Source organism: Stenella coeruleoalba, assembly GCF_951394435.1.
Source record: "Stenella coeruleoalba genome assembly, chromosome: 7".
In the NCBI taxonomy this organism is placed as follows: domain Eukaryota; kingdom Metazoa; phylum Chordata; class Mammalia; order Artiodactyla; family Delphinidae; genus Stenella; species Stenella coeruleoalba.
Genome location: NC_137153.1, coordinates 87,308,426 through 87,322,975, shown reverse-complemented (window position 1 = coordinate 87,322,975; position 14,550 = coordinate 87,308,426). Strand labels below are relative to the sequence as shown.

The 14,550-nt window shown below is 48.0% G+C and overlaps 1 protein-coding gene across 1 annotated transcript in view; it reads left to right on the top strand.

Annotated features, from left to right (window-relative positions):
* Window positions 1–275: 275 nt before the first annotated feature.
* Window positions 276–14,550, top strand: part of PAX5 (paired box 5) — a 177,141-nt gene continuing 162,866 nt past the window's right edge. The window contains exons 1-3 of the mRNA XM_079926413.1: window positions 276–561; window positions 6,330–6,495; window positions 11,664–11,861. Coding sequence (XP_079782539.1) covers window positions 519–561; window positions 6,330–6,495; window positions 11,664–11,861 — 407 coding nt within the window. The 5' untranslated portion in view covers window positions 276–518. The remainder of the gene's footprint in view (window positions 562–6,329; window positions 6,496–11,663; window positions 11,862–14,550) is intronic.

Sequence of the window (14,550 nt, the reverse complement as noted above, 5' to 3'; positions counted from 1 at the left end):
AGGATCCGGTGGAGACCGAGGGATCGAGGAGAGACTCCAGAGGCAGCGAGGCCGCGGAACCAGCCTGGCAACCCGCGGGCCTCGCTGCCCCCCGAGTGAATCCAAGGGCTGTGTGTCCCACAGGCCTCCTTAGAGCCGCTCCTACAGGAGGCGGGGGGGCTCCAGGCCGTCCCGGAGGCGGGCCCCTAAACTATGCCCCCGAAGCTGCGGGCGCCTTGGCCGCAGCTACCCTGGGCCGGGTGCGGAGCCGACGCCTGAGCCAGCCCGGGAGGGAAGCCACCAGGAGTTGGGCGCACCGCTCCCAGCCGGACTGTACTAGCGCCGTTCCCGCCTCAAGGCGCAGCTCTCGGCGATCTCCGGCAGAGCGGCTCTGAGAGAGGAACAGAAGCTCCAGCAGTGCTTTCTGAGCCCAGCTCGCACAGTTCCCGGCCTGGCGGCGCGGCTCCGTAGCCTCGCTGGGCAGCCCCTTGGCGCCGGGAGGCGGCAGCGTGGGCCGGCCTGCAGTCTGGAGCGCCCCGATGGAAATACACTGTAAGCACGACCCGTTTGCATCCATGCATAGTAAGTAGGCGGCGAGCTCGCTTCTCTCACTCTCCCGCCGGGACGGGGTTGGGGGTGCCGGACCGCGGGCAGGTACTAAGGACGGGAGGACCCAGGACTTTTGTGGCCGCGCAGTCAAGTTTGCAAAGTGCAGGGCTTCCAGGCAGGGGATGTGGAGCAAAACGCCTGGTCGACCCGGCCGGAGCACCTGGCACCGGGAATCCCGCCTCCAGCAACCGGTAGTGTAGGCAGCGAGCTGCAGTCTTTCCGGGGCTCCGGCAGCAACATCTCAGCGTGCCGGGAGATTCCTGACTCGGACCCGGAGAGGGCTTTGGGCCGGGCCAGTTGGAGGGTACGAAGTTGCAGGGAGAGGTCAGTCTGAGTCTTAGACTGCGCCCCACACCCCGATCCCGATGGCGCCTTTTTCAGCGGTGGGGCTGATCAAAACTGGGGCTTGGAGGGAAAGTGGGGCCCCAAAAGTGCCTGTGTGCTTGTATGTGTGGAGGAAGAGGTTGAGAGCTAAGCGAGGACACCAGGTTCAGAGCTCCAAAGGCATCCTGGAGTTGAGGAGTGGGATTTGAAAAATCAACGAAGTAACCGTCCCTGAGCTGAGCTTCTGCTTAGAAGCCTCCAGTTCATACAGAGACCCTTAAAGACACAATCAAGTCCTCTTCAGGACACTTGCCTCATGATGGCTTCTCCCCTTAAAAAAAAAAAAAAAATCAAGACGAAGAAGCCAATTAGTCACCATACAGGCACCCTCGCCTTCTGAAAGACATCACGTGTGTAGGAGACGGGAAGGGTCATTTTGGGCGCAGGCGAGACTGGCCGGCTGCCTGACCCGTCGGGATCTGCCAGTTCACCCATTAGCACACCCTCCTGTGAGATGAGCGCACCTCTCACGGTGAGTTAACGCCGGATTAGATTCGGAGATTTCGAGGAAATTCCAAGTGGAACGAATCGTATTTTCCTTCTGAGCGCTGCACAGCTGGGCTGGAGCAAGGCGCCAGGCTTCGGCGGCATCCAGCTGGGTGCCCAGCTCGGGCCCCCACGGGCCTCCGGTCAGGGAATTGCTTCTGCGCTGGGAGCCCTCCCCAAGGCTTCAGACAGCCCAGGATCCTGCTTACTTAGCCTTGGATCCCCTATTTAACAAAGGCAGCAGAGACCCGGCTGGAGAGAAGGCGAGCTTCCCGGGCGAATGTGTCCGTTTCTGCCCGGGAGGGCCGAATGGCCTGGTAGGCTGGGAAATGCTGATCTAGGCTGCGGGGCCGGCTGCGGGCAAGTCAGTTTCTCTTTGTGTCAGTTTCCCGAGTCCGAGATCATCCACCAAAGCAGCGGAGAGATTTGTGGAGAGAAGCGGATTTCTCGGATTCCAGCCCAAACGATTCCTCACCGTTTGGGGCCTATGCCAAAACGGTTTCCAGTTCGTGGTGACCCCAGCGCCCCCAGGAGCCGTCTCCTGTGCAGACTTAGCCCGGCTCAGGGGAGGCTCTGATCTCTCAGAGTGAGCCAGAAAGCAAAGGAGTTGGGGTCAGTACTCTGAGAGGTGACCAAGCCCTTAGCTTAGTCAAGGAGCGATTTGAGGACAAAATGAGGAGGGCTGCCCTTGCGCTTCTATCCTCGCCTGCAGGGATCCGCTTACTGCCTTCTTCTGCACAGAGCCTGGCGGCCCAGAGGTTGTGCCCCAGCCCTTGGGGAAATCACATCAGAACTGGTGGTCCCATGACTGTGCATGAGGGTGAAGAAGGCAGCTCCTTCCAGGTGCAGGTTAGCCAACCGCTAATGCCTGTCTCTGTCCCTCCTTGTCCCAGCTGTCATCTGCCCCCTCCTTGAGAAGTGCTCCCTCCTTCTGTTTTCAATTTCCCCTACAGCATGGTGGGGGCTTGGCCCCAGCCTGCCTAGCTTCCAGAGCTGCCTTCTCTGGAAGTGCCGTTGGTTCTGACGCCCAAAGCTATTTGCTTGCACAATGTAGGCCCCAATTTGTTGGAGATTGAGTGGAGGGGTGCACAGTAGATCCTGAGAAGTTGCCTGGTTAGTAGGGGCTCAGACCATGTCCCACCTTCTCATATTCCTTCTTGGCCCTGGTCAGTTTCTTCCTCCAACTCCTTTCCCCTCTCCCCCCACTAGAGGGTGGCTTCTGTGGGGAGGTGGTGTAGGGGGAGGGGCAGGCATCGCCAGGATATGGGCTTCTGAGTTCTGTTGCCTCCACCCCCAGCTAGTTACCAGTTATAAAGCACTTTTATATCCAGTCTCCTCCCCGAGTGTCTTCTAAACTTTCAGCTACACCCGTTTTACAGAGTGTGATCTTGAGGTCAGACAGACAAAAGGACTGACAGGAAGTTCACATGGACAAAGCTGGAGGCAGTCTTTTGAGGATTCACAGAAGGGGAGAGAGAGGGACTCAGATTCCAGAGAGTGGGCAGCGGACATCTGGGTGGCTGAACACAAGTGCAAGGCACTATCCGTCTGGTTTAACTATGTCTGTATCCATGGCCCCACTGTCCATGTGTGCCAGCACCTGTCTGTCAGAGAGTCCATTAAGGAGATTTCATCCCTGCCTTTCCTGTGTTCCTGTTTGCATGTTTGTGTGTCCCTTCATTCATCCTCTCTGATGTCAATAGGGGGAATTTCAATGACCCTGTGGATCCTGGAGTTGAATCTACCACTGAGTCAGCACAGACCTTCTCCCCAAGATGCTATGCCCAGGTGTGGTCTTTGGGGCTGTGGACAGGGGGACCCTGGTGGGCAGCATGTCCTTATCAGGGCCTGAGGAGCATCTGTGGAGTCCAGCCCCTTCCAGACCAGAGCCACGAAGGCCCCAGGGGCATCTGCAATTCAACCCTTCTCCCCTGCCCTCCCCTCCTCCAAACCCTGCTCTGTTTGCCCTATGGAGGCGGGGTTGTGTTTCTTTTGTATCTGCGTGTCTGTTTCCTGGTCTTTGCCTTGATTTGTTTGCATCTGTCTCTCTGTCAGTCTCTCTGTAAATTCTACTTGGCCCTGAAAAGTGTAGCTGAGTCCATGTCTTCCCCTCCAGCACCTCCCACATGATGAACCCTCACTCAGCTGGAGTCCATAGGAAGTAGAGGATGGGACTTGGCTTCTCTGAAGAAGTGAAGGGCTGGAGCTGGGGGGGTCCCAGAAAACAAAGGTCCCCCTCCACAGATGTCCCCTGTCTTCCAAATGCCCCCATGCTAGGCTTCCTCCGTTTTTCTCTTCTCTCTTATTGCCTCCCACTGTACACCACATTTACCTTTCTTTCCTTTCTCTTCTCCCCGTTCTGGCCAATCCATTCCTTTTTCTCCTCCTCTTCATTTCTAACCTGAGGCTTCCCTTCCAGGCTCTCTCTCCTTGCTGTGTGTCTCATTTCATTGAGTTCCCGCTCTTTGTACACTTGCCCTCACATTTCTTTTCCTGATTTCTTTCCCTGTCCTCTTGTCTCACTTCTCTCGGGTTTCTGGTTTCACTTCTTTCCAGTCTTGGGGTAAGTGAGAGACCTTGCCTTCTCAGACTCCAGTTTTAAATCACCAACCCACCACCCTTGACATGCTCTAATAGATAGGACTGGGAGAGAGGCAGAGGGCCAAGTGGGTTTGGGGGCCTTTCCAGGAAGTTGAGGGACATAGGGGACCCCCAGGTCATCCTGGGTCTGGTGTCAGCTGTGGATATGTGGATCAGACTCTGCAAGAGCATTGGTAGCCTGGCCTTTGAGGTCAAGACTAGAGGGTGTGGGGACCTGCTGTCACCTAGAGTGTCTGACCCTTAGGTTTTTTTCCATGATACAAACAGTCCTCAAAGCTCACAAATGTCCTGCAGGACTGCTTTTGGAATTTAAGTCCTCTGAAGTTTGCCACTGTGTTTTGGGCAGAAAATTTAAATTGCCAGTAGTATAGGGAACAGGCCGTTACAGATGGCTCCAATGCCTGGACTAGTAGGTTATCTCAAAAGTGTGCTAGGTGCTTTTAGCTTCCTTTTTGTCCTCTCAGATAAGCTTGTACCAATTTTCAATTTACTTGCCTCTTAAATCCAGCCTATTATTGAAAGATCCATATAACTCTTTTTTATTAGGTGCTCCCAACCCCAGAACAAAGCTTTCTTAAGCCCCTTGACTAGGGGTGGCTGCAGTCTTTTTGTTTTAGATGAACTATGTAGTTGTGTTCTTAACTGTAAAATTCTATTCGAGATGGTTTTCCTTTTTCTTATGTCTGGAGTGTTTTAGAACAATTAAAACTGTTTAAAGCTCATTTTAAAAATCAAAAAAGAAATTCAGCTTAGAACTAGAATTAAGTACTGTCGTCACCTATAAAATGGGTTTTTTTCCCCCTTGAAATCAACCTGAACTTGAAAGTTTGGGGAAATATTCAATTTGGACTCTCATGGTAAACTTCATGAAGAGCTTTGGCAGTTTTTAGGAAATAGGTTATGTTATGGGTAGTGTTTCCCCCTCTATTTCAGATACTGTTCATGAACACGGATAGTAGTTGAGTGCTGGGGGGGAATAGCTGAGATGAGGTGGCTACCTTATGTTTTAGAGTTGGAGTGTGTGTGTGTGTGTGTGTGACCTCTGAGATGCCCTGGCTTCCCTGGTACCGTCAAGTCCCTGTCAAGTCCCAGTTTAGGAGGAGATTTCCCCCTCCTTGACCTCTGAGCTGCCAGCAGCATTGGTGAATGCTTGGACTTGGCTTCTGGCTTTTGACAGTCCTCAGTGATGTCAGTTAGTGGCTGATTAACAGCTACGAGGTCAATGGTGTTGCTACACTGGATCACTCTGTGTTTACTGGTTTGGCTCTTCATTTACTTAGATCCCTGTTTCCCTCCAGATGGACCTTAATGTAAGAGAAGGGAGCTTTTTGGGTGCAGGAGATACTTTCCCGAGCTCTTTTTACTTAAAATCCATCCCAGAGCCCTTGTAAAACCTGGGACTCAGAAGCCTTCTCCAGCTTCTTTATTTCCCCTGAACCAACTTAAAGCTGCTTGTTGATTGCAAAACACTCCAAAAATTCCAGGGAAACTCCTTTATAACAAATCCTGATACACTAGAGTGAAATGTGATCCTTTGACCCATTTCTTTCGTGTGCTCTAAGAGGGTACAGTGGTCAAGTCTGCATGTCAGCCTCACCTTTTTTGTGTATTTTTTTCCCCATCTTTATTGAGGTATGAGTTGCACCTTCTTAAAGAAAGGGTTTTTATCATGGCAAGGGTTGGGTTTTGTCTCAGTAATCTGCAGATACTATTAAAAAAAATGTTTTTTAAAGTCCTTAGCCCTTGAATCAGATTGCTGATTTAAAAAGTATTTTCCCCCCCTGAGATCTAGCTTTATTAGAGCAGTCCTTTTCACTTTTAAAGATATTTGTTAAAAGGAAAGAGTTTCATTTTAAAAAATCTCTTTAAATTTTATGCATTTGGAAATGTATTTTCTCCCTAGGATCTATCTTAGACCTCAGCATCATGTATATAATAAGTTCTGTCCCTGGTATAGTTTGAGGTCTTCATATATTCCATTGTTAAAAAAAATTATAAAGAAAATGCTAGTAACTAAAGGAAACATAGTATGGAGATGCTTGCTATCAATAGCCCAAATGACTGGCTGAAGATGGACAAAGGCTAAGGTTAATTTTAAAAAGCAATCTGAGGTGTTCATGTAGCCTGCATGATCAGACCCCAGGCTCAAATAGCCAGCCCGCAGCCATTTCTGATCAGAGGGACTCTGGGTACTCAAAGCAGTGTTTCTGCTCCTGTGTGACTGGTTCTAACCACCCTTTCTCTTGCCTTTTGTTTCTGATCTGTTTCAGGACATGGAGGAGTGAATCAGCTTGGGGGGGTTTTTGTGAATGGACGGCCACTCCCAGATGTAGTCCGCCAAAGGATAGTGGAACTTGCTCATCAAGGTGTCAGGCCCTGCGACATCTCCAGGCAGCTTCGAGTCAGCCATGGTTGTGTCAGCAAAATCCTTGGCAGGTAAAGGCAGACGCTTCAGGCTTCCCTTGATTTTTCAAATAATGACCTAAAACATGACCCAGAAGCTGTCCAATGTGGCAGTGTCATAGTGAGAATCATGGTGGCGCTTCTCTCACATGCATAGCACTTTGGAGTTTGCAAAGCCCTTTTGAGGCCATTCAATTCAAAGTAGCTCCAGGAAACTCCTGTTGTGGAACGGGGTGACTCAGATAAGAGGGTGACATGTTTTCTGAAAACCTGGTGAATTATTCCAAAGAACCCAGAAGTAAGAGGTTCTTGGGAATTTCCCTTCACATCTTTGGTGAGCTCAGGGCCTTAGCAGGGCTGGGTGGAAAATCTACAAGTTATAAAATCACATAACCAGACTTCAATGTTTCATTTTAATGTTTTCAAAAAGCACATTCCATTTTTAAAAGTCAGCTGTCATTTTCAGTTTTGGGTTATCATCTACCTTATTATTTTGGGCTGTAGTGTTTTCCTTCTGTATGTTTTGTTTCCTTCATAGTGACAGGCATCCTAAATATACATGAAATTAGAGAAGGGGAAAAAAAAAAACCCAAACAAACACTAACTCTCAAATCTGACATTTGAAAGGTGCCACTTGACCCGGCGATTTGCTGCAAGCAAAATACTAACAATGCCAATTCTCCCAGAGGGCTCTGCAGCCTCTTAATGCGCCTGTTTTTTTTTCTCGGGTGAGATGGTCCAGGGAAGCTTGTTTTGAGATGAGGAGACAAATCTACAGGGCGAAGTGACTGATTCAGGTCCATCTAGCCAGTCAGCCAGCACTCGGGCTGGGAAGAGGCCTTAAGAACTCCAAGACCATCTGCATCTCACGGTACTCCCAAACCAAAGCCGCAAGTGTGTTTCCAGGCATGTGAAGTTGTTATAGGTCTGCCCTGGCAGCCAGGAACATTCTCGGGTTTAGCTGTCAATGCTCTCTCAGGATTTCTCTTGCCAGGTCAGAAAACAACCTTTGGCCTGTAGCTTGCGTTACGGTTTGAGAACAGGCGCCTGAATAGAAAATAAATATTTTGAAGTATGTCAGTGCCATTGTGATTTTCTGCTTACTCTTTCCCTTCCATCGGCTGGAATTTAAGACATCCTCTCAGATGGAGGGAACAACAGTATTTAACCTTGAGGAGACTTGCTGGAGGCCGAGAGAAGAGGTTTCAGGGCCAGGGGTATGGCAGCCCCTTTAGAGACCATATCCCCCTGTTTATTCCTTATGCCCCTGCCCGTCCCAGGTCACTCTAGGAGGCTGTGCACTCCACTCCTGTTTAGTACTCAGCAGCAAACGAGCCCCAGCCCGAGTTCAAGGAGAAGGTCAGGACATCAGCGTGGTGTTTTTGTTAGATGGTGATTTTAGGCAGGAGGATGAGAGTGAAAGTCGAAGGAAAAAGAAAAAAAACTAGAGGAGAGGGAGATAAAGAGAAAGAAAAAACAAAACAGAAAAGAAATGGACTGATTTATAAAGAGAGAGAAACAGAAAGAGAAATGAAGACAAGATAAGAGAGAGAAAAGAAAAATATTTTAGACCATCTCTGAGTGAATCTTAGATATCTTCTTGGGAAGCCTTCTCATTGTACGGAGGTAGAGAGAAAGAGAAAAAAGAGGCCCTTCCTTTGTTTTTGCTGAGATGTCTTTGCTGAGCCGACATTTTGCTTGCTATTTGAAATCTTCTCAGGGCAAGATGCTGAGCCCTTCTCAGAGGGAACATCCAGATGCCGGGTCCTCACGTTCTGGTGCCCGGGAGCCCTCCACATCTTCCCTGGGGGACTGAAGGAGAGAGACAGTGACCCTCCCAAGCCCAGCCGGCAGCCTCCCGCGGCCCGGAATAGATTTGTCACTAGGTAGAGTGGCACTCGGAAGTTACGCGCCGCTCGGGTGCCTGGCCGTTTAAGTTGTCAACAATAAATTGGAATTTCATAGCTCATTATTTTCATAACTAAGAACCACAGTGGACAAAATGTCACTCTAATTAGAACTGCCTTTTAAGAAACAAGTTCAGCCCTAAAACAGTGTGACTGGGAATTTCTGAACTGGGGTTGTTCCATCCACTGATTTTTTTTTTTTGGTCACCGAAGAATTTGATGGGCACACACAGGGTGACAGATTGTCGAGAGCGTGTGGTGTGTGGTGGCTGTGGCTTTCAGAGGCTGTATGGCAAGGCAGGCAGGGTCCCTGGGGCAGGCAGAGTCATCTCGGAAAGGTGGCGGTCTGCCAGGAGTATGGGCATTCAGTCCACAGAGCTCAAAGCTCTGGAGGGGCTCGAGGGGCACAGCCCGGTGGCATTTAAATCCACCCAGAAAGCTGGGCTGTTGTCTTCTTTCACTGGAGCCTGGCTGGGAGGTTCAGGCCATTTGGAATTGGGTCGTATGTTACACAGTAGTAAACACTCAGAGGATTTTAATCCGCAACACGTGCTCTTTATGTTTTACAAAGCTTTTTCTTAACCATTCTGCATTTCTGTCTTCACAACAGCCCTGCAAGGTAGGCAGGGCGAACATCCTCCCCTTATTATATAAATGGGATAACTGAGGCCCAGAGAGGTTGAGCTGGTCAAGGTCACACAGCGAGTTAGTATTAGAGCCACTGACTGGCACCTACACCTCTTTACTCTCAAATTAATGTTCTTTGCGCCGAACTGCACTGTGTGTTAGTGGCTATTGTTCGTCTTATTGTGTATAAGCCAAAGTGCGGCGTGCCTGTTTTGCTGAGATGAAAGGGTGGTTGTTTAGTCTGACACAGTTGCCAGTTGGGGTTTTCTGGAGTGACAGGGCTACCTTCTAAGTGCCTGGCCCATGTGTCAGTCAAAAGGAAGACAGAGACCTCTTGTATCAAGACCATAGCCTCCTATGGTTGGCCGTGTTAAGGTGGGATGGATGGAGAGCCATGGGCACTGCCATCCACAGCCATACAAGCAGGACAAGTGCTGGGGGGTGAGATTTCATCCTGCCACCCTCTCAGAGTTTCTGCATGAATACTGCAGTCCCATTCAGCTAATATATTTGAGCGCAGGGTTGTCTGTGTGTCTGAACCCCTGCCCCAAGATAGTGCTTTGTCCTAACAGACCCTCTGTGACTGTCGATTAAGTGAGTGAATGAGTGACAAGATGCATATGGAAATGCCTGGTAAACAGTAAAGCTCTCTACAATTGCATGGGATCATTATTAGTAGTATTAGTATTATTTTAATTTTTACAACTAAAGCAGCAGTTTGTTCTAGTGCAAAGAGCACTGGATTCAGAATCAGGTTTGAAAGCCCAGGACTGCTTCTAAGTTCCAGAAGGGAGTTGGGCAAGGTACTTGATCTTCTGATCATCGGTTTTCCCTTCTATAAAACCATGCTGGCCTCTCAGGATTGGTGTGAGGATGAAGATAATTCAAGGAAGACTCTGTAAACTTTAAGGCACTCTGACTAAATAATGAGTTGTTGTGTTGATAGTAACAGATATTTTTCTATTGTAAAGTTGAAAGGATCTGCCAAATCTGCAGAGATTGCTGTGTGCTTTGATTTAGATACTTTTTTTAGACTTTTGGCAAAAGAGTATTTTCTTGGATATTTCTAAAACCTATTTGTGACTAATAACAAATTTTTAGCAATTAGAGAATGAAAGAGCACAGATTGAGTTTTGCTTTATGGTCCAAATTTGTACATGACTCACTCTTCTTAGTGAAGAACAGAATTTGTGCATCCACATCACTGGTCCCAAATTATTTCATCTGTTTCTAGAATGTTCACTAACTTGGCCCTAACCAGACTTACCCAAGCTGAGAAGCATCTCTTTAAATGTAACCAGTCATTGTTCTGGGTTACCTTTCCCACCCATCACATGGGAGAATCACCGCTTTCCCTTACCTATTATAAACTTTTGTTAGGTTTAAAATTTTCCAGCAATTTCTAAAATGTCTTTTTCATTAAAAAATTTTTTCAACTGCAAGATAATCTTTGCAAGAGGAAGTCAAGAATTCCTCTGTCAATGTTGAGAGAGACGTCCAGTGAAGGCTCAGATTCAGAAAAGGAATCAAGTAATTTTTTTCCCCTGAAATATTCTTTCATGGCATTCTTTTCCCTGGTCTCGGTTTTACTGTAAAACTCTGACATCCTATTTGCATTAACAAGGAAGAGCTGATAGCATGGAAATGTCCTTGGAAACAGTGATTTACCTCAGGGGCGGTCCCTGGAAGAGCTGCGGTGACTTGTGGTTGGGTGTTTTTGTTTGTTTGTTTTTCTGATTGCTTGGGTTTTGACTTATACGTAACTCATATTTCTAGCTAATTCTGGAATCCAACACTCTTTGTAATTTTACACCAGGGTTCTTGTTTATCTCTTATAGAAAAAGAAGTTGCACTCTGGGGGACAGTTTCACAGAATGAGTCTGCTAGGGGATGGGAGAGCTGGCAAATTAAAGGCACAGGGCAGCTTTCTGGGGAAATTGTACCTCAGGAGGCTGGGCCACAGTCCTAGTTTGGCCACTGGGTCTTGGGTGAGCCCGGGCAAGCCATTTAACCTCTATGGATCTCTGTTTATATCTGTAGATGGAGACCTATTTGTTTATTCGTTCACTCATTCAGTCATTCAAAACTGAATTTTGTGCTTTAGAAATTCAAAATTATGTGCTTTAGAAGTGTTGTGGGGATCAAAGGGGAAAACCAACTTGAAAGATTTCTGTAAACTGTCAATGGTAGATAAATGTGACAGAATTAATTAATTAATTAACTAATTAATTAATGCAGAGCATTCCGACCAGCACTGTCCAATAGAAATGTAATGTGAGCCATGCATGATATTTAAAATTTTCTAGTAGTATAGTACATTAGAAAAGGAAAAAGAAAGAGGTACAATTAATTTTAATTCTATAGCTTATTTAACCCAATATATTAAAAAGATGATCATTTCAATAGGTAACCAATAGAAAAATCATTAATGAGATTTTTACTTTTTTTTGTACTAAGTTTTGAAAACCTGGTGTGTATCTGATACTTATAGCACATCTCAATTCAAACAAGCCACATTTTAAATGTTCAAAAGCCACATATGGCTAGTGGGTACGTACTGGACAGCACAGGTCTGGACGTTTCCTGGACAGAATAATCCATTATTTTGTTACCAACACCCATTTTCCAGGTCTCTCATGGCTAAGCTCCTCTCTCCTTGGGTCCTAGGTATTATGAGACGGGGAGCATCAAGCCTGGGGTAATTGGAGGATCCAAACCAAAGGTTGCCACACCCAAAGTGGTGGAAAAAATCGCTGAGTATAAACGCCAAAATCCCACCATGTTTGCCTGGGAGATCAGGGACCGGCTGCTGGCGGAACGGGTGTGTGACAATGACACGGTGCCCAGCGTCAGTTCCATCAACAGGTGAGGGGCTGGTGCCTGTGGGAGGCTAGGGGTCTGGGTTGGGTGGGGATACTGGGGGCTCTGCATGTGCCTTTCCTGAAGATCCGGTCTCTCCTTTCACCAAGTCTCCATAGGGGTTATCAGACAGGAGGGATGCTAACGGGGCTGAATGGATCGCTCTATCACCCTGTCTTCTCTCCAAAGTGGGCAGGCGTCCTAAGTCCAGGGAGAGGAGGCTATGCCAACACTCTGGCTGCTGCAGATTCTTCTGAGCCCAGAGTCATTTCCATCACTCCCTTCACCACTTGCCTCTGCATGTGAAGCACCACACAGTGAATTGTCCTGTTAGGCCTTCACAAATGTCACTTCCTTGAGAGCCCATCCTCAAGGTTGGCACTGGCCCACCTCAGGGCTTCCCAGGAGGAAAATCCCAGCCTCCAGTTTGCGCAGAGTTTGAGCTATTGAGTGCGGGGAACAGAGCCCGGACTTGCACTTGAGAGATTTTAGCTCCTGTGCCAGCTCTGCCACAAACTCAGTGTGACCTTGACAAAGCTATTCCTCTCTCTGAGAGCCCAGGACTTTGGTGGTGCTGATATGGGTCTGTGATTTCCAAGAGTGACATCCAGGATGCTAAGATGCTGTGGAGTTAGGGGGTTGCCCTCTCCCCAGTTGCCCCGAATCTCACCGGTGGGGAGAAAGATCCAGAGAAATACCATGAGTACCAGGCTGGGGATCTTCTTGGGAGCTCCTTCTTTTTTCCAGTCTGGTCCAGAGTGCATCCAACAGAGCTCTCAGAGCTTCAAAACTGAATTCCTGAAGGAAAGTTTTCTACCGTAGATGGTACTGTCTCAACTCCATTGAAACCCATAAAGTCAAGGATGAAGTTGTGAGATGACAGAAATGATTGATTGTTCTCTAAAACCCACAAAGAAAAAGGAAGCCAGCAGACTGAAAACCTGAACAGTTCCCATTTCTCCAAGGCCACGCCCTGCTCTTGTCAGTGCAGAGCCTGTCTGGGCATAGGGGATCCCTCACCCCCAGCAACTGAGGTGATCAGATCAGCTCCCCTTCTGGTCCTGACATTGTTCCTTCTGTGATGACTCAAATGCACAGAATCACTGTGTGATTTTCCGTGTTGGTGTTTGGAGTCCTGCTATTTCATAAAACATTAGCCTGTTTTTTGTTTCTTCTCTCAGCAAACCTTTACTTTGGCTCTGACATCCTTCAAGGTGCTACGAAGAGAGAGGGGAATCAGGCATATGGTCTCTTAGTCTCTGTTCTAGAGGGGCTCCTTGTCCAGGGAGGGACTCTGGCCTTCACTGAGAAGTCTGGACAGCCCACCATAGGTACAGAATTGCTGGAGACGTAGCAATTATTGTGGTGGGTTTGAGGGGCATCACTTCTGTTCTTTTCTGGCTTATGAGTGGCTTCATGTGCTTTCTGAGTCCCCTACTGCCAGCTCTTTGAAAGATTTCCATGACACAAAGCAACGTGACTTTTCTGCCTACCTGTGTCTCCAAAAGCCCTAACATGGAGTGAGGACTGCTCTGCTGAGATCAGTGAAGGAGTGGTCAGCCTGCTCTGCAGAGGAGCCTCTAGCAAACTGGTGGTCAGGCTCTGGAGGCCCCGAGATTTTTCAATCTAGGTTACACGTGTGGTTTGAAAGATACCTCAGGTTGCCCGTGGGGGTCACAAACCTTAATGCCAATATGGGGTCAGACAGATGATGCAACAAGGGAAGTGGCCCAGGCATAAGGCAACAGGGGAAGGTCGGTCTGTGGCAAACTAGGAACACAAGTTCTATTGAAGGGGCAGTTGCCTCTCAGCTGTAGCTGAAAGCTGCCAGGAATGTGGGCCTGGTGGCAGCCAGATATTTTTTCCATTCTTACAGAGGAGCCAGAAACTAGGACTCGTGTGTGCATGTATTTGTACGTTTGTGTATATGAAATCTCTATATCTTTAAACAGTGACAACTAATGTCAGTGAGAAAATGCCTTTGCGGAACAAGCATAAATCACTTTCAGGGCCCCAACTTCTATCTTCTGTCATACAAGGAGAAAAACTGTTTTGTGATGAAGTTATTTTAATGTACTTTAGAAAAATAGAACTAGCACTTGAAACCAGTGAGTGTGAACTTTATGAACTATCCCCCTCATTTATGGTAAAGAACTAATATTGCTTTATAAAATAAGTCCAAGTCAAAAAGTAAGTGATTTGAAAGAAACATATGAAGCAAATAGAGCACAGTGATTACAGATGTGGTGAAAGCTATGAAGGGGGTACTTGAAAGAGTGTCCAGGGAAATCATGGCTCAACTGATGCTTTGTGCCCAGAGCCGTGCTGTGTGGAGGGTCAGACTGCTAGTTGCTGGGGCCATGGCTAGCCTCAGGGACCTCCTGGGTGTCCCAGGCCATAACGGTGGCCCGGTGGCTCCACCAGCTGTACCTCTAAGGTGCTGCCACATCTGTGGTCTCCTACAGCCCTCAAAGCTTAACTCTCTCCTGTGACAGGTATAGAAACTAAGGCCCAGATGGGGAGTGCACAGGAACAATGATTTTGAGCTAGAGGTGGGAGTAGAGCCCAGGTTCCCTGATGGTACGAGAAGGGATGTTTCTTTCCACCACTCTCCAGTAGGACTCTGGCAGGACAGAACTGAAGATCTGTGAGGAGAGAGACAAGGAAGGGCAAACAGCCATCCCTACTGCATTCC